The sequence below is a fragment of the Lampetra planeri genome, chromosome 43 (genome assembly GCF_965212315.1).
Source record: "Lampetra planeri chromosome 43, kcLamPlan1.2.h2, whole genome shotgun sequence".
Taxonomy (NCBI): domain Eukaryota; kingdom Metazoa; phylum Chordata; class Hyperoartia; order Petromyzontiformes; family Petromyzontidae; genus Lampetra; species Lampetra planeri.
Genome location: NC_136149.1, coordinates 643,069 through 667,945, shown reverse-complemented (window position 1 = coordinate 667,945; position 24,877 = coordinate 643,069). Strand labels below are relative to the sequence as shown.

The window sequence follows — 24,877 nt, the reverse complement described above, 5'->3', positions numbered from 1 at the left end:
TCGTCTATGCAATGCCGCCGTGACGCCATTCACGAGATCTGTGCAAGGCCACCGCGGCTCGATTCACGACGTTTGTTGAAGACCGAGCACGGCTCGATTTACGACGCAGAATTTTCATTTGCGACCCAATTCCCAACGCGACTGAACACATTTGAACAGTCGACGTTTGAACCGTGCAACGTCGTCGTAGAAAGTTCCTGAGTTTCACTTAAGCAGAGGAAGGACGAAGAAAAGGTAAGAAGATAATTGTAAACATTTATATTTATTAACAAAAAACACTTTGCGTCAATTTTGGTAAAATTGTCATCTCCAGTACTGTGCACGTTACACGCTTGGTCTATCAATTTAATAGTACACGGGGACTGTTTTGCCGCATATTCTAACATTAAGAATGTTATAATTGTTTTTTTACCCTTCTATCTGGCAACAAAACTGACACCTTTTTTACAAGGAGTCATGTTTACATAGACCACAATACCTGCAGTCATAATGCAAACAAAAAACATAACTCTGATAATGTGCACTGTCCTTGAAGTTGATTGGTCCACACACGAGACAGCTTTCCTTAGAGCCTAGTCTCACATGGGTTGGACCAGATGACGCCAGACAGAAGGGTAAAAAAACAATTATCATATTTTTACTGGCAAATGAGGTTCCAATGGTGTATTAAGAATGTTTTAACGTTGTTTTTGAGAGAGAGAAAAAATGTATTCCTTAATGTTTATTAATTTGATGCTTAGCTTTGACGAATTCTAACCTATGAAGCCTCCTCACCTTACGTTCGGCTTCGCTGGTTACAATTGTAGCCCGCAGGCCCACAAAGCCCTCAGCAGAAACTAGGAGATGAACCCTTCCGGTTGATTTATAATAGGCGACGTTTCAGGCAACGACCCTTCAGCACACAGCACGTGAAGGGCCGTTGTCCGCCACGTCACCTATCGTTGAAGCGGTGCTGGTGACGGATTGTTGTTGTTGTGATTGTGTACATCACTGCGAGCCCCAGCAGCATCCAAAACTCATCATCATCTAATCATGGTTACTGTTGAAGTAACAGCCCCTGTGCGTCCCCATGATCGGTGTGCTTCCCTTACTTGAACCCACGTTGCTGAAACCATGTCCCCATTTTAAGAATACATATTTAAAGTTATATATTATTTTCAAAATGTAAGTGCTGTGATGATAACAAACATTCTCTTATGAGGATACACGGAGCAGGCATATAAACAGTGACTATTCAGGCTGTACAATAGATGGTATTAACGCGTCTTCGCTTTTGACATCTCGTTTGCATTGTTTAAGCCTTTCAAGTCTAAGTTGTAGTCTGCGTGCATGCAGCAGTTCGCGTTGTGCAGTTCTTGGTATCTCTTGACGTAAATTCCAGGAAAAAAGTGGAGGAACCTGACTACAGGAATAGATCCCAAAAATGGGGATACGTTATTTTTCAAGTGAAAACAGGAAAGTCATTGTTGCACATTGCTTCATGTTACTACGCTCTATAACCTGCTGCATGGTATGCAAATGATTTCCGAGCATGCCTGGCTGGCCTGATAGCCAGGGGAGGTGCATTTGTAATCTGTGATCGCCATGACGCCAGCTATTGTGGCACATTTCCGACACGTGGTCAGCAAAAATTGTAAAAAATAAAACGTCAAGAGCCCTTCTGAGTCTTCGCTGCGGAACTTTTTGTGTTTTTTTTAAACTGGTGGCGGGGTGGCACAGTGGTTAACACTCACGGCAAGATGCCCCTCGGTTCTATTCCCGACTCGGGCACCTTCCTGCGTGTAGTTTGTCTGCTCACCACCTGTTCGTTTGTCGTGGGCGTTCCTCCAGGTTCACAGTGTCCACACCACCCATCGCAGTGCTTCACGTGACCCGTGTAGGGGTCACGACTGCCACAACTTGGCAGGACCCTCCCAAAAAGAAGATCCTTGTGACTCGGCGAGGCTGTTCCTGGGTAAAACAGGCGTCGTCTAAATATTGACAGGACACTGAACCCAGTCAGCTTGGACTAACCCCTCTATGGCCACCGTGTGCGTGTCGCTGTCGGTGACGATGTGTGGGGCCTGTCGTTGTGTTTCGCTGCCCGCCTTACAAGGCCTTTCTTCGATGCACGACACGTACGCTGTACCGCGCGTTGAACTTTTTTCGCACCGTACGTAGCCAAACGTTGCTAGATGCGGGGGACGGACAGCTGACCCCACACAGACACACGAGCTTCTGCGGTGCGGCGCATACCCCGTCGCCAAACTACGAAGACAACATCAAATACACGCAGGGCTCACGGCAAACATCAGTGGCAAGTGGCATCTGAACCGTCTCCTTGCCCCGCCCACATTCACCAAACCGCACTGAACCAGCGTGGAGAAGTATGGTCTCAAAGTCCCCACGACCGGCGCAGCACGGGGAGGCCTTCATCCAGCGGTGGATTAACGAATGCTGTGCACGTGTATCAGTTATATCACTACGGGACGCGTTTTCAAGGTGGTATTGTGTGAAAGTCATTGCTGCCAACAACTCAATGTCACGTGCCTCGGCACACCTGTGCGTGGGAAGCAAATGCAATCTCACTTTACGTTTCGTATATACACTTCGAAATAATATTTGTATGTTGCGCTCATTGGTCTATTGAGGGTGGGGGGCTCGTGGCTGCGGCAGTTGGGGCGAGTCGAGCTCCTCCACCAGGCTGTAGGGGTCCTGCGCCTCCAGGCGGGGCGCGCAGGCGGCTGCCTGCAGCACCAGCGGCGGCACACGGGGGGAGAGCCGCGTCAGCACGGACATCGCCTCTTTCACGACTGGGACATCAGAGACGCGAGCCACGGTGTTGGCATTGTGGCCACGCAACCCAAACTTGGACCATAGAGTCAACCATGAAGTCAACCATATAGTCCACCATATAGTCCACCATAGAGTCAACCATATAGTCAACCATATAGTGCACCATATAGTCCACCATATAGTCAACCATATAGTCCACCATATAGTCCACCATATAGTCAATCATATAGTCAACCATAAAGTCAACCATATAGTCCACCGTCTAGTCCACCATATAGTCAACCGTGAAGTCAACCTTATAGTCAACCATATAGTCAACCATATAGTCAACCCCACTGCCGTCTGCGCTCCTTCAAAGGAAGAGGAGGAGCAGGCAAACGACACAAACTCTCTCCTGAAGCCCTCTCGTCGTGGCCGGCAACGCCAAACCTCGACATTGGCATTCAGCTGCGGAACAAAGTGCCCTTAAGCAAGAATCAAAATGATTGGCCAATAACAGCTTAATGTATATAGGACCGCAGAAGTTGGGCAATTGTTGGTACTGGCTCCACCGCGTGGTTGCCTTCCCGCTCGTCTGTGATGCCTCTGAGTCGTCCTTTCTATGCGAGCGAGCGAGTGAGCGGGCGATCTCGGTGCAGCGGTGGCGACGCGTTGCAAGTTTATATTATGATTATAAAGGGCACGTGAAGGGAATTGCATCGCGCACCTTAACGGGATCAATGTTTCTCTTGAGAAAAGCATCCAATGGCCCAGCAGGATCGGGAATATCCGGCCACACTCGAACCTTCATGCTGCAAGACACGCACACACGCGTACACATGCAACATGCAGCACAACGGCCAGTCGTGACTGACTGTGCCAGGCCAATTGATAGCAGATGTATTCATCTGTCGTCAATTACAAACACACACACACATACACGTGTGTGTGTGTGTGGACAATTGGGCATGTGACGACGCATCAATTCACATGGACGATCCCCATCGTTGTGCCGGCGTCACGGTCCAAACTTCCCTCGTTTAAAATAACAAAAAATCCACACCACAAATTACGAGATGGGAAACTTATCAACCCCCCCCCACCACTGTCAAAACTTGACAGGACCTTCCTGAAAGATAACCTTGAGACTCAGGCTTTCCTTAGTGAACAAGTGTAATCATCATCACCATAACAATATAATAATCACCATAACTAAATAATAATAATAATAAAACACCACTGCTACAGAGTTCAATCTGGAGGCCCGATGGGATAGGCAAAAGTGGGCGGTGGGAGGTGACGTCACAGGGAGGTGACGTCACAGGGAGGAGACGTCACAGGGAGGTGACGTCACAGGGAGGTGACGTCACCGGGAGGTGACGTCACAGGGTTGTACCGAGACTCGCGCTGCGTCGCTTGTGGCGTCCGCTTCCTTTGCGCTTGGCGCGATGTAAATTTACTTTAACACAAACACAAGAAATGGCTTTTATAATAAAAGGAAGTTCATTTCCTGCCACAGAGCTACAAGTTTGTTTCCTTTTACAGATATGCGGCTTTTTATAAAATGCGGTTAAATGTGAACTATCGAATTTTTAAAATCGAGATTATTCCGTCGTAATTTCCTCTCCCACTGCTCTCTCCCGTCTGCGCTGCTGCTGCTGCTGCTGGTGCTGCTGGTCACGTGAGGAGTGTCCATTCGGCTCTCTGTCGCGGTGCCACCGCTCATGCTGCTCGAGGATGGGCCGCAGGGACGGGCATGGCAGAACTAGTTCTGAGACCCCTTCAAGTGAGCGCTGCCCGACAGAGTAAGAATCAGAATTCCCCCACTCGCCATGCCACCAACAAGCATGTCGGTCGCATGAGGCAAACTCATTGATCTTTTAAATTCTCAGATCTAAAATGATGCCAAACTAAGCACATTGCCATTTTTACCGTGATTATTTTTGTCTGTGCTGAGAACATCAACTCACTGCACACAAGTAGCCAGTTTACTCAGAGGCGGGTGCCCGGATTCAAACCCAGGTCTTCAGAGATCTTAGATCACACCTTTGAAGGTCAATCTTACAATGTAACATTTTCACACCGTGATGCACGCATCTTTTTTACTCAAACATAAGCAAAGATGAGCCAAGGGTAAAGAAGATGGTGACGCTGAAGGGAATGGTGGTGGCCTGTGACCCATCGCTTTTAAAGTGGGATTAATGGATCATGCAGGATCACTGTGTGCTGTGGAACACCTACATCCACGAGATTGCAAGGTGGATCAGAGACAGCAGTACAGCAAGTGGGTTCCTGACCGATCTGTGCCGACCTTTTGAGTTTTACCCCCATGTGTGCGTGGCGGATTTTCTCCAGCTACTTCCAGTTTCCTCCCACAATTGAAAAACAAACTCGAGACCAAAACAATTGGACAAACATCCCAATGCAGAACCCGCATGGGAAACCATCTGGAGACTCGGCGAGGCTTTGCTGGATAAAGGACATTATTCTTATTATAAATTGATCATCCTCGATCTCTGTGTGCACTGGCGCTTTCTGGAATGCCTCAGCAACTGACAGCGGCTTCTTGCATCCCATCTCATCCATTCCATTGCCGTGCGGCAGTCCATCCACGGGGACCCCCAGCGGCAGCGGTAATCATGCTGATGGCAGAGAAGGTGTCGGTGACGGTGACAATTATGCCGGTGGTTTTGTTACCGGGGCCAGCGCCACACGAGGAAGGAGATGGCGGTGATGACGGCGAGAACCGCGCCGAACGCGATGACGAGCGGAGCCACGGGTGGGGGTCCTGAGTACGGGGACTTCTCCTTGGCTACACACAATAAAGACAAAGACACAGGTCACCCATACAGCCTCAACAGACCGTTGGGACAAGTGCTGCCAGTGAGCACAAATGACGGCCCAACACGTGACACGAGGGGATCGCGTGGCCAGCACCACTCGCCTATGGAAATAAAGACAAAGAACCCCACCCCCGCATATCCTTCAGCAGACTCTTGGGGCAATTGCTGTTAGCGAGCACCTATTAAGGCCAGAACGACAACACAACGTCAGGCCACCTTTGTACAGGTGTGCGAGTGTACAGGTGTGCGAGTGTACAGGTGTGTGAGTGTACAGGTGTGTGGACACACACATACATAGACAGGTGTGTGAGTGTACAGGTGTGTGGACGCACACACAGACAGGTGTGTAAATGTATAGGTGTGTGAGTGTACAGGTGTGTGGACACACACACACACAGGTGTGTGAGTGTACAGGTGTGTGGACACACACACAGACAGGTGTGTGAGTGTACAGGTGTGTGGACACACATAGTAACAATCTCCAAGAAGGGGTCTTGCTGTGGAGACGACAGGGGGATCTCCCTCTGGTCCATAGCAGGAACGATGCTGGCCCGCATCCGGCTCAATTGTCTGAGCCCTGTCGCTGAGCAGGTCCTGTCGGAGACGCAGTGCGGGTTCCCACCATCCCGGGGCACTGCAAATGTGGCCTTGGCTACCCGACAGATTCAAGAAAAGTGTCGAGAGCGGCATCAAGAACTGTTCTTGACATTCTTCGACCTACTAACCAAGGCATTTGACTCCCTCAACCGGGGAGCCCTTTGGAGTGTCCTCCAACGTCTTGGATGTCCAGAGGAGTGTGTCGCCGTCCTGCGGCTCCTGCACGGCGACGCGACTGCCACTGTGCTGAGTGGGGGATCTGAAACCGATGCCTTTCAGGTCCGAATGGGTGTCCGACAGGGTTGCATGATCGCCCCTCTCCCCCACCACCTGATTCACCATCTATAGGGTCGTGGTCACCCTCCTCGTCCACGGTCGCCTTCCATCTGGCATCAGCATCCAGTTCCGCCTGGACGGGAAGCTCCTCAACCTCGGACGTTTTCGGGCAAAGAAGACGAAGAAGGAGCTGACCGCAAAGGGCATCCACGACCTGCAGATTGCGCGGTGGTCGCTCTGCGCATGACGTCCAGGTGACCCTCGGCGTGTTGCACTCTGCGTACTAGAGACTTGGCTTAGCCTTGAACACCAACAAAACCAAGGTCCTCCACCAGCCCAACGTCCCCTGACTATCTACGTCGATGGAGAGGCCCTTGATCACGTGGTGTATTTCACCTGATCACGTGGTGTATTTCGCTTGAACACGTGGAGTGTTTCTCTTTCCTCGGGAGTCATCTCTCCCAAACGGCCACTGTCGATGAGGAGATTCAACACCGAGTCCAGAGCGCCAGCGCCGCCTTCCACAGACTGCGCCAGCGCCGTCTTCGACAACAAAGATCTCCGCTTGACGACAAAGCTCCCACTTTACCGGGCAGTTGTCATCGCGATGCTCCTCTTGTGCAGCGGAGCGTGGACTGCCGACCGGCGCCACGTCACTGCGCTCGAGCGCTTCCATCGGCGCCGCCTCCGTCAAATCCCGGGGACCGAGTGGGAAGGCGCTGCACCGCTGCGAGTGTCCTCCTGCAGGCTGACACCACCAGCACTGCAGCGATACTTTGAAGAAAAACAACTCCGACGGACCGGCCACTGCATCCGCATGCCTGAGAACCGCCTTCGCCGCCAGATCATTTTCTCCGAGCTGCCCAGTGGAGGGACGAAGGAAGCGGTTCAAGAATACCCTCGAGTCCTCCCTGATGCGCGCAAAAATCATCCTCCAACACCGGGAGGAGGAGGAGCAGCAGCAGCAGGCTGCCGACCGCCTGGCGGTGGCGGCGCCGCATCCCGCGGGCCACGGCCCGCTTGGAGACGCGGCGTCTCGATGCCGAAGCGGATCACCGCCACCAATCAGAGAGGGAAAGGAAAGCAACCCGGCACTGCGGATTCCACTTCCATCTGGGGCCGCGTGGCACCCCCAGTGCCCAAGATCTGCGGATCCACAGTTGGACTCCTCAGCCGCCTCGAGAGCCATCGCTAAATCTGGTGGACGTCATCCTCGGACCCCGAAGGACTGCCGACGCCGACAATGGACACGCAGGTAAACAGGTGTGCGACTCTGCAGGTGTACGGACACACAGGTGCCCGCGTGTACGAGTGCCTCACGCGAGTAATCCAAGTGCGACCAGGGACTGCTCAAGTTCTCGGAGTAGATGGGGATGGCTCGGACGGACACGCGGTAGGGAAGCCCTGGGTCCACGACCAGGTCCAGCGCGGTCCTCTTCTCTATCAAGGTGTCAGCCAGCACCTGGGGCTGTGAGCGGCACACGTGAACAGCAGCAGCAGCGGCGGCAGCAGCGGCGGTGTTATCATCCAGCGACGGTGGGGCGGTGACGAACACGCAGGGATAGCGCCGCACCCGTTTGATCGGTCCTACGCCGGCTGAGAAACATGTCCCGGTTTGTTCTGTGGACAATGTGGCGACCGTAACCGATGGATGACAAACATTGTTACTGTTTCTGTTGCTTACAAATAAAAATGTCACAGTCTCAAGGCTCTTTCAAGAAGGGTCCTGCCGAGTGTTTGCAGTGTGGGGGTGGCAATGTTGCTGCTACGTGTAATGCAAATTGGGTTATGCGCAGTGATTACTTTTTCAGCACTGGAATGTTCTGGCTCATTCCAGTTACATTTAATGTTTTGCTTGCTATGAGAGCAAACTGGAGAACCGCGGAGAAACCCTATGCAGATCAGGGGGAGGACATTTCCACCCCACTCACTCACATTCTCACATGCTCACCTGGGAGAACATTTACACTCCACTCACATGCTCACATGCTCGCGGGGAACACCGAGAGAACATTGTCACTCTGCACTCGCTCACACACTCACACGATAGAACAGGGGACACACACACACCACCTGCACTCACTCACTCGCTCACTCACTCACACACTGCACAGCGGGGCAGAGGACATGCACAGGAAGGGCGCCCAAGTCGGGCATCGGAACCAGCCCCTGCTGTGCCACGAGACGCGATCGTCTGGACTCGTGACGGCACCTCGCACCTCTCGTCCCGCGCGGGGGGTGACGAGGCGCGCACGGTACTTGACGAAGCTGAGCAGCCGCGTGCTGCTGGGAGGGTCCCAGACGAACACGAGGCTCGACGGGCTGAGCACGGAGGCGCGGAGACCCCGCGGAGCACTCGGCGAGACTACGGGGGAGGGGGCGGGGGGAGGGGACGGGACGGGAGGGAGGGGACGGGGGAGGGGGCGGGGGGACGGGGGGGACGGGGGGAGGGGGGGGGGACGGAGGGAGGGGACGGGGGGGAGGGGACGGGGGGGGCACAGATGGTCGCTCGGGGTCACGTGGCTCTGTTGGAGGTCGCACGCAGCGCGGGGTCATCCAGCAGTGGACTGATCATGGCTGACTGGTGATGCTGGTGATGATGAAGCGTGGCGCTGCGATCGTACTTTTCTCCAAGGGGGTGATGAGGAGCAGGCTGGGCCGAGCCGCCTCTCCGCCGGGCAGGGTGCCGTTGACGAGGATCGCGAAGCTGTTGGCGTCTCTGTCCCACTCCACGATGCTGCTGCTGACGCAACGCGGCGTGCCCGGGGGCATCCCCTCGTCGTCCCCACACCTCGTCCAGAGGAGGGGCTCGTCCAAGTACCTGCAATGACATCGCAGTCGTTACGTCTTGGGAGCTATTGCGTCATCGTCATCGTCGCGTCTTCACCACCATCCAAGGGCACGGAGACCCCACGGCACGAGCTGCAGCCGTGCAGATTGCTAACGCCACTCCCGGCGGAATGACCTCCACCAGAGGGCACTCGCCCACCTCCTCCACGCCGGCCCGGGCGTCTTGGAGGAGGTGGGCGATACCCCCAACGCACGCAGCCCCTGGGTCGGCCGCGCTGCGCCCATTCGCGCTGCTGGGTGGGTAGAGGCAGCGGAGGGTGGACCTCTCTGGCCACCGGCGCCGGGATCTGGGATCGACCCGCGCCCTCTGGATTGCGAGTCCGACGCGCTCGGCATTCAGTGGCGGAGGCAAGAGGGTGGATGGTGGCAGCATTAACTGCCCCCATCACCACCACCAGCACCACCCTTCCCCTCGAAGGCCCATAAATGTGTGTCTCTATTCAGATTCACCGCGGGGGAAATACGTTGATTCTGTTTTTCAAGAAACGTCAGGGGCTATTGATGAAAAACTGGCATTTTGTGACTGCCTCTCCCACCCCACCTCCCACTTGGGAAGTTCCTAAATCCGCTTCTGGTAACCATGAGGCCACGAGCCGTCGTCAGCGTGCGGGAAACTCACACGGCGTAGTAGAGGGAGTAGCTGGTGCCCGGGGGAGCTTTCTCCCCGGTTCTCCAGCGGCACTCCAACGCCTCCATGTCTCGGTAGACGCACGAGACGTCACGGGCCGCCGTGCCGGGCTCGCCTGCACGCACACACGCAGATACCCCGTGTCGCTTCAAACAGACTGTTGCGGAAAGTTTAACACGTGGTAGGCTTTTGCAACCAATATTCATAAGACAAGTTTTTTTGGGTTATATCGCGTAAATATAAATGTGCCGTGAACCCACCGCCAACTTATTTTTGTGTTTAGTTTCTTGTCCTCCCCCCGCACCCCCGACGAGCAGGTCGGCTACGTCCAGTGCGAAAGATGTCCAACATACACACTTAGGCACATCGTGAATTTACAACAACACACACATCGAGCGGCTATCCGTACCACTTGGCACAGGTCACGGCAACAGACTCACGGCACGAGACGCAGGAAGCCTTCGCCGAGCTGCAGATTTGGCGGGGGATTGGAGTACTACACGGGCCTGCATCACGACCTCGTTAAGCGTCCATTTGATTCGCGCTCACTTCCCCAGGAACGTATCTTGAGCGCTAAGCGAGATCTGTCTGTTTGAGGTTTAATGTGTTACCACCGGCGGACCGCACCTTCACGGACACACCGGTGTGACTTCAAGCCGAGCCAATTCCCGAGTGAGATTTGCGTTTGCGCCGGTGGGTCCTACCGACTGGAGGCTTGGTGATGGGCTCTGTCCACGCGCTGGCGTTGCCCGCGGTGTCCAGCGAGGGGCAAGGGCACGCGCCGTCGTCGGCGTCGTCGGCGTAGGCCACGGAACGCACGGACACGGTCACCTCCCGATCCGGCCAGCCCAACACTTTGCTCCCCTTCTGCTTCTGCTGGCAGACGCAAGATCCCTGCGGAGCGTCGCGCGCGCACAGACGACGGTCAGACGCGCAAGATCCTCGTCGGCATCTATCCGCTGCTAGCTTGAGGCTTCCCCAAGCGGTCGGTGTCTCTCACGCTCTCGCAAACACAGGAACAGTCCATCTCGCTCCTGCACACGAGTTGAAGTCATAATAATAAAATACAAATATATATCGGCGACAATCGTGCAAATTGTAACGCACGCAGTTTTTTTAACAGAGACGCGGGAAACCACAGACAAGCGGGGAAGGCAGCCAGAATCGGCACCAACAAGCTCTGTGGCCCTATATTGAGATGTTTCGCGAGCTCCATGACTGAACGTTGACACGCGTAGTTTGTTTAGAGGTATCACTTGATCTCAGAAATAGTTACGTGATATCAGCTTCGTTCGAACTCTATTTAGAAAAAAGAGACGACGTACGAATGTGCTTCGACTTGGAAGATCGGCACAAGAAGAAGCTGGCAAAGAGCGCTGTAAGTTACACCAGGAGCAATTCGAACACTTGGATGCAACTGGGAAGATAATCTAAAGCAAAGTTCTTGAGTAAGTCTCATGCACAGCGCTAAATTGAAGAAAGGCCCCGATCGCTGATATCGTTGACAAAGTAACACGGCCCGTAGAGACGGAGAGAGGGAGAGATTGGGCCCATGGGAATGACAGGGCCCCCAACCCATGCTGTCGATTTCCCCGGTTCTCAGGCCGACCAACCTCACACTGAGGCCTCGCGTCCTTCTCGACATGCGAGCACAGGCGGAGCTGGTAGAGCAGACTGCGGGCGGGGTTCTCCTGCCGAGGCGCGGGGTTCCATCGCACGGGCAGCCGGATGCCCTCCACGTAGGCCTTGAGACGAACCTGGGACGGTGGCTTCAGGTCTGAGCGATAACAACGAGAGGATCAGCCAGTCACTAGAACTAGTCATCTCAGTCACTCTCACCCAGCCAGTCACTAGAACTAGTCATCTCAGTCACTCTCACCCAGCCAGTCACTAGAACTAGTCATCTCAGTCACTCTCACCCAGCCAGTCACTAGAACTAGTCATCTCAGTCACTCTCACCCAGCCAGTCACTAGAACTAGTCATCTCAATGATGCTAACCCTCACCAGGCCAGCTACCTTCCCACGTTGTACTGCCTCTCCTACGTGTTTGTTTCCCCCCTTGCTCTCTGTAACCGCACACTGCGTTCTCAAATTGGACGTCAAGATATTGACGTCTCTAAAACAATGAGTAAGATTAGCGCTGACAGCGCTGATCGTCGTGGTGGTGGCGGCGGTGGCGATGAAACGAGGGCGCCGTGATGCGGCTGGCGTCGCTAATGTGGTCGCTGCTAGACGGAGGTCGACAACGATAGATGATGGTGGGGGATGTAAGACGATGGCGACGGTGATGGTGACGATGATGATGGTGGAGGATGTAAGACGACGACCACAGTGATGGTGACGATGATGATGATGATGGTGGGGGATGTAAGACGATGACCACAGTGATGGTGACGATGATGATGGTGGAGGATGTAAGACGATGGCGACGGTGATTGTGACGATGATGATTGTGTAGCCAGACGTGTGGGAGCAATGATGAGGTTGATGAGTATGGGACAAGTAGCTAAGGCAGGAGGCGGTCAGCAACCTGCGGCTCCCAAGCCACAAGCAGATAATTAAAACCCTGTCTCGTGACGTCACGTATTAATGACCACCGTTTCGAATTCAAACGCATTGCGGCTTATCAATTTGTTTTGTCCAGAATTTGAAGAAAAATGCTCTTCTTGGTGTTCTCGTTTTCTGACCCGCGAGCTCAGAGGACGCGCGTGGTGTTGACGACGACGATGGCGATGGTGACGATGACAGTGAAGCTCCTCTTACCGGGCTCGGGTCGGCAAGGGCTCACGGCGCCCAGGAGCAGGAGGGCCACGCACAGGCGGCAGGAAGGCGGCTTCATCCCGGCAGCGCTGAGACGACACAGACGTCCAGGGGACGACGCCGGTCACAAATGAAGTCCATGTCCAGGCGAACACGCGCTCCCAGTACGGTTGGCTTTTTAGTTTTTATTTACCAAATTTTCTTTATCTGAACATTGTTTTTATTCTGCGTCTGGCTCGCACGTGGTACTAACTTCGTGGGTGGGCTGCACCCCCACAGCGTGACTCATTCCACAGTGACATTCTACCTGCGTTGCCACACTGCTTCCGCTCTTAGTCACACACGCACACACGCAACTACCTGCCTCCCACTCACACGAATTACACTCTCCCCTATTACCCACAACACTCTGCCCTATTATCCACAACACTTTCCCCTATTACCCACAACTCTCTCCCATATTACCCACAATTCTCTCCCCTATTACCCACAACTCTCTCCCCTATTATCCACAACACTTTCCCCTATTATCCCTAAATCTCCCCTATTATCCACAACACTCTCCCCTATTACCCACAACACTCCCCTATTACCCACAACACTCTCCCCTATTACCCACAACACTCTCCCCTATTATCCACAAATCTCCCCTATTATCCACAACTCTCTCCCCTATTATCCACAACTCTCTCCCCTATTATCCACAATACTCTCCCCTATTATCCACAATACTCTCCCCTATTACCCACAACACTCTCCCCTATTACCCACAACACTCTCCCCTATTACCCACAATACTCTCCCCTATTATCCACAACTCTCTCCCCTATTATCCACAACACTCTCCCCTATTATCCACAACACTCTCCCCTATTATCCACCCCTCCACCGCGCCCAACTCCACCTTGCTCGTCGGTGACACGAGTTTGCAAAGTGGCAGAAGGGATTGGTTTTTTTTATTCTCTCACATCCTCTTACACAGCAGATATCATCATCATCGGCATCATCAGCCATGAATAATTGACTGCTGGGAGGCTTTCCCGTGCCATTGCCATCTGTCAAGGTCCCGCGGTCGATAAAGACTGCCCGTCAAACATCTGCGCCCCGAAGCTGATCTCATCGTCGTCCTTAGAGCTGTATTTTATTCACGATACAATCACTCGGTGTTCTCTTTCCGCCGATGGCTCTAGAGACTTCAGGATGTCTGTCACTTTCTTTGCCATTATTTATCCACCCAGGCCACATAGACGTCACCAAAGCAGCCGGAGCCGCTGGAGAAACAGAATTAGTGCAGCTATTCACTGTTTGCGCATAAATAAAATAACCGAATCGTAAAAAACGGAGCAAAAATGTTATTTAAGAATCACAGATCCATAGCTGTCAACCCCTTGTCAGCGCCCTGCCTCATCACAGACCAAGTCAGACCTTGTTGGTCACCCCGTGCCCCTTGCAAATCCCAACGTTCATCCTACAAAGTCCCATCGCGAGCGAGAAACACAAACAGACGGAAGCGTGTTTTTGTTTTGTTGCCCGAATTGAAACGGCTGTGCGCCTTATGGGCCTGCAAACTAAATTTCCCTGCACACGCATATGGCTCAACCGTATGGGTTGACAGGCATTCATATCCGTGAAAAAGGAATAGATCACAGATATCTCGGCAAAAATATATATAATCAGTGCACTAAATGAAAATGTCTGTCCAAAATGTCAACCTGAAATATTTCCCGTGTCCACGAAGAAGTTGGCGATTGTGCGAGCCGGGCAGGAGGGGGGGGGGAGGCACGAGGGGGGGGGGGCACGAGGGGGGTGCCACGAGGGGGGTGCCGGGCTATTTGCATCTCACGCGGCTCGCTCCTCCAGGGGTCACGTCCGCGCTATTTTGAATATTTCTCGGATTTTGTTGTTCCACGAAACCGCGGGCCACGCGCCCGTGATATCACCCCCGCCCCCCCACCAGAGCACAGATCATCGGAATGAAATCACAGACTGTGACGAATGAACAATGTGAAAGTGGTGGTGCAGTGATTATCTGGCGACCCGAGCTCGATTCCCGGCCACGGCGAGCGATTCCTAAATCGGCGCTGAGTTCCAAGCACGTGTCAGGCTTGGGATATGAATCCCCTTGTACGAATACTCGTCTCTTTCTCGTGTAACATTTAAAACAATGACAGATGCTTTACAATCGACTCGTGGGTGTAGGCCTCTCCATGCCACGTTGATCGCAAAGGTTGTTTGACCATACTTCACCACAATGGCCATTGTGGATTGGTGCATGTGTGTGTGCAACTTTGATTGTTACACTCTCATAAGTGTGGGTTTTCTCTGGGCACTTCGGTTTCCTCGCGTTTGCAACATCCCCAATGCATGAACCCTTCCGGATCTGTGTCTTTTAGACTCTGCGAGTCTCTTTCCGGGTAAATACAATTCTCGCATTATCGCATTTGCCAATACACTCTGACCCACGTGGAGTCGAGAACAACTCGTTCAGCTTGAAGTGTTGAATTTCCACGACGTATCCACTACTGGCGTGCTGTTCACCCGCCTGTATGAGCGCGGCGAGCTTTGTGTTGAAATCGCAGTGGACATTGCCAGCGCAGCTCCATGCACCTGCATCTCACGACGCCGCACAGACACGACGGCCACATTCATGTAATCGCGACAAAGAGGCAGTCGCCCTCAGCCATGGACAGAGGAGAAGGGCCAGGCCCTTCAGCCTCGACAGCACGGGTGGCTGTGGGGGCAGCGGAGGAGAATGAGCGACCTCCCACTGGACGCGGTTCACTTGGGGCTTCAGCACAACGGATCGCTGGAGGGTGAGTTGAGATGCAGGCACACGGGCAAGTCCACGGAGAAGGAATGTATAGTTTGTTGAACTTCTTTCGCACCGTACGTAGTCAACCGTGGCAATTGGAGGTGCGGGGAAAGGACAACAAACTAAACACAAGAAACAATATTGAAGACGGCGAGTGCGATCTTGAAATGGATATGGGATTGGATTAGGGAGGCAGTGGGGAGATTGAAAAATGTGTGTGATGAGCGCAGGTTGAAATTCATTCAATGAATGGTTTGGGCTTTGGCACGGTAATGATCTTGTCAAAGTAGATGTCGTGATGACCCTCCACCACCCGACATCGCCAAACATATTAAATGGGCGCTTGGTGTGCAAGCATCGCAGTGCGCCAGTTGTCATTGTTTGAACTCGGCGGTAATGTTGAGGACAAATGTCACAACCAGAATTAGCAGCAAATTAAAATTACGAAACTGTGCCAAGGATCTTCAGGTCCTGCTCCAGGAAGTCAGAATGAGCAGGTTTCACCAGACAAAGCGCGCAGGTCATCACGTGGCCTAAGAATAAACTCAATTCTGAATCATAACATAGGCTGTGAAGACCCACGTGTTAAGAAGTTTTAATTGTTTAAATTGCACGATCTTGCGGATGCCATTTGAATGCATCACATTATGATGTTGTTATTGCTCCGCTTGCTTACCCGCGGGAAGCCTCAGCCGAGTCTCAAGACTGCTTTCCAGGGGGGTCCTGCCACGCTCTTCGCAGTAGGGGGGCGGTGATGCTGCTGCTGCTGCTTCTGATGCTGCTGCTACTGCTGCTGCTGCTGTGTAATCCTAATTGAGTAATTTGCAGGTAGTTCTTCAACGTTAAGATCTTTCACCAGTACCAGTTACATTGTACGTGTGATTTTTTGTTACACCTAGGGAAGGAAACTTGAAAACCCGGAGAAATCAACCCACGCAAAACAGGGGGAGAACATACACACCCCCATCTAGAACGGTGCCTGAGTTGTGAATCGGACCCAGGTCTCCTTCTTGGTGCGCGGCGCGAGTGCTACCACCACCACCAGCACGCTGCCACCCCGTGCCGCTTGCAACAACGCGGGCATAGAAAGCCTCCCGTCGGGTCGCTGCGCCCCGTTCCGCAGTTCTCGATCCAGTGAAAGCGACTCGCACCCGATCTCGTCACAGGTCACCGGGCAGCGAGGCGTGGCACGCGGTGCTACAGCCCCTCAAACTCTGAGAAGGAGCAACAGCAGCAGCACCGGCACATCCGTGGCGGCGACCTGCAGCACCTTCAGCTGCCCGATTGTGTTTGTTGCTTCCAGCATCAGGCGACAGCGTGCGCGGTGCGGCAGATCTTGGACCTGTCCGGCCAGAGAGCGCGTGGGTTGATGATATCCCAAGGCTGGTTGGATGCAGCACGCGCGCCCACGCAGCCCACAGCCACAAGTTTAGCGACAGCGACGCAGAACAAGCCGAGTCACGTCAGTTTCACTGGGAAGTGATTCCTGCACGCGCTTAGATCATCATCATCATTGACGTTCGTCAGGCGCATTTCACCCGCAAGGGACCAGCTGCCCCTGCGGGTCTCCCTGCCCCTGCGGGTCTCCCTGCCCCTGCGGGTCTCCCTGCCCCTGCGGGTCTCCCTGCAACGCCGCGAGACTCGAGGTCGCACGCGACGGGCGCGGCCTCGACGCAACCCCCCGGGTATTGAGAGTGCAACAGAGACGTGAAGGAGAGGGGGGGGGGGGCTTGCTTAGTCCACAGAGGTCAAGTTGATGGATACATCGTTAGCAGGCTAACATCTTCATGGCATCATTGGCCACGATCTATCCGCCGCTGGATGAAGGCCTCTCCCCAAGCTGCCGCCATCCCCACGGTGGCCCAACTCCCCGGCGACTCCCGCCGCCTTTGGCTCCCACTCCGGCGTCAGCCTCGGCCATCGCTCCCTTCCCACGGCGGCACAACGCCGCTCCAGGCCACGCTCACTTCTCTTCCCAGGCCACGCTGACAACTCCGGGCCTCAACAGGCCAACAGCCCCAACCCTCCAATCCAGCCACGGGCGCCAGCACTGCGGGAGGGACCGAGACTCGCGCGTCGGCCTTCACGGCCAGAAGTGGCTCGCCAAGACGGCGCCACCATCAACAGCGGCGCCGTCTCCAACCACAAAGGACAATGGCAGCAGCAGCAACAACAATAACAACAACAATAACAACAATATCAATAACAACAACAATAGCGCCGTCTCACAGGTCCTCCTCCCTCTTGCTCGGAGTCGTTACAAAGTGTGGCCACCAACTCGCTCGCTTTGCTCCCCGCGTCTGCCAGGACCACCATGCTGCCGTTACCAGCACGTGGCAGACGCCAGAGACCGATAATGCCATGGCAAGGTCAGGTGTGGAGACCCCCCCTCCCCACCGCCTTTGTCTCCCCGCCACTGATGTCACAGCCCCCCCTCCCCATTGCCTTTGTCTCCCCGCCTCTGATCAGCGCTGTCGGCTGTTGGCTACGTACGGCGCGAAAGAAGTTCCACAAACACACGAACATTGCGGCTTGACGTCAAGTGTCGCCAGGTTGGCTTCCCAGATGCGCCGCTTGCCAGAGGCGCTCTCGTGTCGGGATGCCGGGAATTGCCGTGGCTGGGTGTTTTAGCTTGTGGGAGGAAATCGAAGAACCCCAAAGTAAAAACCCACACACGTGCAAGTGGGTATTACAAATAACAATGATGATGATGATGATAAAAACACTCAACAGGTGGATTCAACCATAATAGAGGGTTGTTTGGGGGGTTGGATCGCGTAAATATATAAATGTGTCGTTAAACCCGCCACCACCCGACACAGCCAACTAGTAAGGGTTGTCACGTAAACAGAACGTACCAATTCGTCACTCATACAGCACTAGTGTGTAGTGTAGTGTATAGTGTAGTGTATAGTAGTGTATAGTGTAGTGTACTAGTACAGCACTAGTGTGTAGTGTAGTGTATAGTAGTGTATAGTGTAGTGTACTAGTACAGCACTAGTGTGTAGTGTAGTGTATAGTGTAGTGTAGTGTACTAGTACAGCACTAGTGTGTAGTGTATAGTGTAGTGTATAGTATAGTGTAGTGTATAGTGTAGTGTATAGTATAGTGTATAGTGTAGTGTATAGTGTAGTGTACTAGTACAGCACTAGTGTGTAGTGTAGTGTATAGTGTAGTGTAGTGTACTAGTACAGCACTAGTGTGTAGTGTATAGTAGTGTAGAGTGTAGTGTATAGTGTAGTGTACTAGTACAGCACTAGTGTGTAGTGTAGTGTATAGTGTAGTGTACTAGTACAGCACTAGTGTGTAGTGTAGTGTATAGTGTAGTGTACTAGTACAGCACTAGTGTGTAGTGTAGTGTATAGTGTAGTGTAGTGTACTAGTACAGCACTAGTGTGTAGTGTAGTGTATAGTGTAGTGTAGTGTACTAGTACAGCACTAGTGTGTAGTGTACTAGTACAGCACACCGTTGTGTGTTGGAGAGCCAAGCCACAACATTTACAATCTGAGCACGACGTTTCGCCAGTAATTACAAATCGCTTCATCAGGCGACAGCCAGATTTGTGGAGAAATCCTCTCGTTTCGTTCCTTATAAATATATATTTTTATTTTATTAAAATGCGCGCTCAAATATAACGGTGTACGTGGGCTGCGATGCGGGCACGTCATAGTTTATCGGAGCTGTGACTCAATGTTAACGTACACTATTTGACAGTCCATTCGGGCTATCGGCGCGAAGAATCGAGCCGTTGAGCGTGTTCCTGTGCGGATAGAAACCGCAAACCCCACGAGGTTGCACTGTACATGTCAGCATGGTACAGCGATACACTCCGTGTTAGTGCAGATAACGCGCTTAGCGATATTTAGGCTATTGGCGAGCACCTATTATGGCTCAAAGGGTTTACACCAATGCCCTGGTTTCTCATTTTGATAACCTAAGAGAAAACTTCATAACCTCCGGCCAAACGTTCGAGACTCAAACATTGCGCACCGCCTGGCTTTGACATCCAACCTCACAGACACCGGTGGGAAGATCAGCGGGGAGACGGCGCTGCACCGCATCTCCTTCGCGAATGGACAATTCAAGATCCAAGTCACAGGAGCGCGAGTGTGGCCATGCGACCCAAACTATGCAGCGTGCAGTCAACCCGTAGGGACACGGAGACGCATCGAGAGCCACGGAGAGACATCGAGAAACATTCGACGAGCCACGCCGGTGCAACTATGGACCACATAGTAACTCGATATAAACACACAAACACAGAGAGACTCACAGAGAGACTCACGAAGTGACCCACGGAGATGCGTTAAAGCGAGCCACTATGCGATCGCTACCGTGCCACCAGAGCTATGGACCATTCAGTAAAGCACAGCGGTCTGCTCTCATTCCGCCGACGAGGAAGAGCGACACGACGCGAACTCTCTCCCTCTCCTGAGGCCCTCTCCTCGTGGCCAGCAGCAGACATCGAGCCCCTGAACGCTCGCGGTGACCGAGGCGGCGAGGTCCACAACGCCGCCAATCAGTGGACGTCCTCCTGGAACGCGTTCCGAGGGGAGATGGAGCGATGACATCGGCTGGCACGCAGGGAGAAAGCTCGCGGTGAATGGCTACATCGCAGAGGCTTGGGGGAAGACCTTCAGCAGTGGATGGCGAGGCGCAGTTCGTCATGGGTCAGGAATTGAACTCGGTTCTCGGGGGGCAATAACGCCTTGCGGCGATCAGTCACTTCCAGCACGGCTACCCACAAGACTGCGCACGTAGCACACAGGGGCAGGTTACAGCGTATCTTCGTATTAGCGGTAACCGTATTGGAAGAAAATAACGGTTACCGGTTTGATGCACATACAGAAATATCTAGCGAAAAACACAACATGTGAATCTGAGCAACTGGCGGAGCTGCGACAGTGGTGTCATGGTCGGCACGGTGGACCTGCAACCCAGAGTGCGCAGGTTCGATTCCATCTCCAGACCAGGCACTTTAAACAACGCGGTGCGTTAAAAACTCGCACTCTGGCTTTGTGCAAAACATAAACCTCCAGCAGCTCCTGAAGAGAGGCATTGTCCATTACACACCAACTCAGACCGTATTTGTCACCCAGCGCCCCTATGCATCTCGACGTTCATCCTGCATAGTCCCATCACACGGGAGACACGCAAATAGACGCACAAATATGCGGCCGTATTGCAACGGCTGCACGCCGTATGGACTTGAAAACTCAAATTTCATCTTCGTGGTTCTTTCGGTAAAGTTACGTAGATGGGAAATAATAAAATAATAAAAATAAAACATAATAAAATACAATTCTCACGACGTTTCGGTCACAACGCAAGCAGTCGTCCTCAGGTGAAGAACAGGGCTGTCGGAAAGACAGCGTCCGTCAAATTTCACTCTACAAGAACACCGAGTGGACCGTGTGGGTTGTGCGCAGAGACACGACTGAGACCTCCACCTTACGGGCTTGGACCATGAACACGGCCCTCGTACAATTATAACAAAACACCGGCACGTGCGTGCATGCGAATACGCGTCATGGAACGCAGAGGCAACGCACGCGCTTGAGATCCACCTACCTCGCGAGACGCGCTTGCGGACAGGGCGCACGTCGTCCACGCACAGGCGGCGTGTGGGATTCCAACTCAGGTGCTCGGCAGACTCGTCCCGATCAGCACGGAGGGATTTGAGGCGACGGCGGTCGGGTTACTGAACTGACAAGCGCCAGTCCACGCGTTTCCTACATTACACTCATGCCGCTGAGCAGCAGTGAATCATCATCATCATCATCTCTCGTGCAATCTTGATGGACACAGCCATCGCTACAGGTGCTGCTGTTCGCCGATAACGCCGCCTACTCTATATATACACGGGGAGGAAAACCCAACAATAAATAATTATATGTATACTTATTTAATTATATATGTGTTTTGTCGGTTTGATGAAAATACTGTGAACCCCCCCCCCCCCTGACGTGCAACGTGTTAACAACTACGGCCGTTCTCCGGACAATAAGACGCTGCGGACAGACAATTGAATCATCATCATCATCATCTCTTGACAATAAGACACTCCAGACAATTGAATCATCATCATCATCATCTCTTGACAATAGGACGCTGCGGACAGACAATTGAATCATCATCATCATCTCTTGACAATAAGACACTCCAGACAATTGAATCATCATCATCATCATCTCTTGACAATAAGACACTCCAGACAATTGAATCATCATCATCATCATCTCTTGACAATAAGGCACTCCAGACAATTGAATCATAATCATCATCATCTCTTGACAATAGGACGCTGCGGACAGACAATTGAATCATCATCATCATCATCTCTTGACAATAAGACACTCCAGACAATTGAATCATCATCATCATCATCTCTTGACAATAAGGCGCCGCGAACTTCGTTAAAATTTGCTCACACGACAAAGATGCCCCGGGATAGCCGGACAACGGTTTTGGAGCAAGTGCTGTGAGCGAGCACACACGCACACACGTGCACACACACGCACACACACGCACACACGTGCACACACGTGCACACACGTGCACACACGTGCACACACACGCACACACACGCACACACACGCACACACGTGCACACACGTGCACACACACACTTGCACACACACGCACACACACGCACACACACGCACACACACGTGCACACATACGCGCGCACACTCGCGCACATACACCTATGCGTACACACACGCCCACACAGGTACACACACGTGCACACACGTACATACACACGTGCACACACGTACACACGTGCACACACGTACACACACACACGTACACACACCACACACACACGTGCACACACGTACACACACACGTACACACACACGCACACACGCGCGCACGCACTCGCGCACTTACCGGCATCGTGATGAATGTGCGGGGACGTGACGGCCCCCTGCCGCCTCGGGGACTTCTTCTCAGAACAATTTCCCCGCACGACGTTTCCGCAGAGAGAAAGTGCAGCGTGTGCGATAGTGTGTGCGTGTGAGGTGTGTGTGTGTGTGAGGTGTGTGTGTGAAGGTGCGTGTGAGGTGTGTGTGTGAGAGAGGGTTCGTGTGTGTGTGAGGTTGCACGTGTGTGTGTGTGTGTGTGAGGTGTGTGTGTGAGGTTGCACGTGTGTGTGAGAGAGGGTGTGTGAGAGAGGGTGTGCGTGGGAGGGTGTGTGTGGGTGTGCGTACGATTGTGTGTGGGGGTGAGTGTCAAAGCGTGTGAGTGTGAGGGTGGACAGGAAAGAGTTTGAGTGTTAAGGGCACATGTGCCGGCTAGCTAGAATTTTAAACGGAACAAAAATACATTTACAGTAGATAATCGATTAAATACAGTACAGTAGATAGTCGATTGTATCCAATATAGTGTGTCATATATGATGTACAATGCAATATAATCAATTCCATACAGTACAGTTTTGATTATATATACTACAGTATGTCATCGATTATATACAATACAGTAGATAATAGATTATATACAGTACATCGGAGACTCGATTATATGCAATGCAGTGGAGAATCGATTACATACAGTATATTAGATAATCGATTATATGCTGTACAGTAGATAATCGATTATCCGGCGGCTTCGGATGGGAAGGGTGCGCCGGATTTTCACAAACGCCGGATAATCGCCACATCGTCACCATTTAAAACAACATACTCTTGCAAGACATGGTATACATTTAAAAAATATATGTTACTTCATGAAATTGGTGTAAATAAACATACAAATAAGACAAAATAAATAACCTGCGGTTACAAGTTACCGTATTTGCTTTACCGTCCGTACCACTCCCAATCTCGAAGACATCACGTGATAGTGTAGGAACCTTGGCACGAACTGCTCTGCTCTTTGTGTCAACACGACCACGAGTGTGTCACGATGGCCGGACTGGTGACATCCTTTGTAGCGGTTTTGCTGGATCGACCCGGGACCGTCAGGTCATTTTGGAAGCAGCCCGGATGGAGAATTTCATCTATGATCTGCTGTGTGTAGATCCTTTAAAATATATTAAATAGAGGCGGACATATAGCATCGGAGTGCTGTTGTACAATCGTCCCTTGCGATGACCTCCGCACAGCCCCCACAGCAACCCGCTGTGCAGGATGATCGCGCGCTCATGCAGTCTCCAAAGTCAATCTCGCTTTAGTGTCCCAGGATCTGGAGCCATCGGGCGGATTCTGGGTGATTCACATGAATTTCTTGTTGTTACTTTAATAGTAGTATCATCATCATTCATCATCAATAGTTATTCACTTCTCAAAAGTGATTGCCGAACGTAGAGACTGCCCCTCCCCCACCCCCACCATGGGAATGTGGAATTTCCGCCCGTGACGCAGGGCCACCAATAAAGATCAGCGACTGTCTCATTACATATTTGATATTTGAGCAGTGAGAGATTTGATTTCTTGGGCAGTCTAATCGACTTTATCCTGGGCGCTCAACGCGACGATACAACGGGACATTGAGTTAACGTATCATTCACGCTACGAGAGACACGTCCTGTAGTCAATTCGTTGAGCTCACATTGGTAACGCTTGCAGAATGTAACAATTATTTATTGTTTAATTTGCAGACTGTCAATTTCATTCGGGGGGGTGGAGCCGTGGCCCAGTGATTGCCACCCGCGTTCGATTCCCGGCCACGGTCCGTTGGTGGATTGAGGAATGTGCGGGATTAATGTCCTCCGAGTGAACACATTTACACTCAGTTTTACGCGTTATGGGGGAAGTACATATTCTCTTGGCGTGTAAATTTATAAAAAATAAATGTCGGGTTTTTTGTTTCTGTTGATTACGTCGCTCCTAAAGTCCCCAACGGCGACGCATCGCTCGACATGAACCCACATTTTTTGTGGTGGTTTTTTTGGCTTGTGATTTACATGTTTCTTCTTGCTGACGCACGGCGATGATTGCAGCGCGCGTGGGAACCCGGCTGGGGTGCAACGGTGGCTTCTCATCAGCATGCCACGTACCTGTCCATTGTGTGATTTTGAAGCGGAGCTCCACGACATTACACCTCGCTTTTGTAAATCGTAGACCGGATGAGCAGCACCGTCACTACGCAAATATTTTACTGTCGCTTCGTGAGAAGGGTCGTATTGCGGCAAGCCTCATTGAAAACCTATATGCAGCACGTAGTTTAAAGTCTACTTATCTAAATAACTCATGTGAATAGTTCGTAAGGTCATGGCCAAAATAGAACACATTGGGTCACTCCCTGAGTGTGATCGGAGACCGACTGAATGCGCCCTGGGCTGCTGCTCTCCTCGTGGCAGCGAAGCCACCAACCCAACTGCGGACACAACCCGGACGCATCGCTCCGT

The 24,877-nt window shown here is 52.4% G+C and overlaps 1 protein-coding gene across 1 annotated transcript; it reads right to left on the bottom strand.

Moving 5' to 3' along the window:
* Positions 1–243: 243 nt before the first annotated feature.
* LOC144732542 (interleukin-5 receptor subunit alpha-like) lies at positions 244–21,361 on the bottom strand. The gene is made up of 11 exons (XM_078613966.1): positions 21,094–21,361; positions 12,713–12,798; positions 11,562–11,725; positions 10,653–10,842; positions 9,940–10,063; positions 9,095–9,291; positions 8,690–8,835; positions 7,791–7,938; positions 5,452–5,566; positions 3,482–3,566; positions 244–2,727 (listed from the first exon to the last, which is right to left on the bottom strand). Exons 2-11 carry the CDS (start codon positions 12,786–12,788, stop codon positions 2,623–2,625), a joined length of 1,350 nt encoding a protein of 449 aa, XP_078470092.1. The 5' UTR covers positions 12,789–12,798; positions 21,094–21,361; the 3' UTR covers positions 244–2,622.
* Positions 21,362–24,877: the final 3,516 nt, after the last annotated feature.

Excerpts from the sequence above, each read along its gene's own strand:
- LOC144732542 (XM_078613966.1), bottom strand. The coding sequence starts at position 12,788 with ATGAAGCCGCCTTCCTGCCGCCTGTGCGTGGCCCTCCTGCTCCTGGGC. Across the intron at positions 9,292-9,939 it reads TACTCCCTCTACTACGCCGT|GTACTTGGACGAGCCCCTCC; the intron begins GTGAGTTTCCCG and ends ATGTCATTGCAG. Across the intron at positions 7,939-8,689 it reads CCCCCCGCGCGGGACGAGAG|CCCCAGGTGCTGGCTGACAC; the intron begins GTGCGAGGTGCC and ends TGCCGCTCACAG.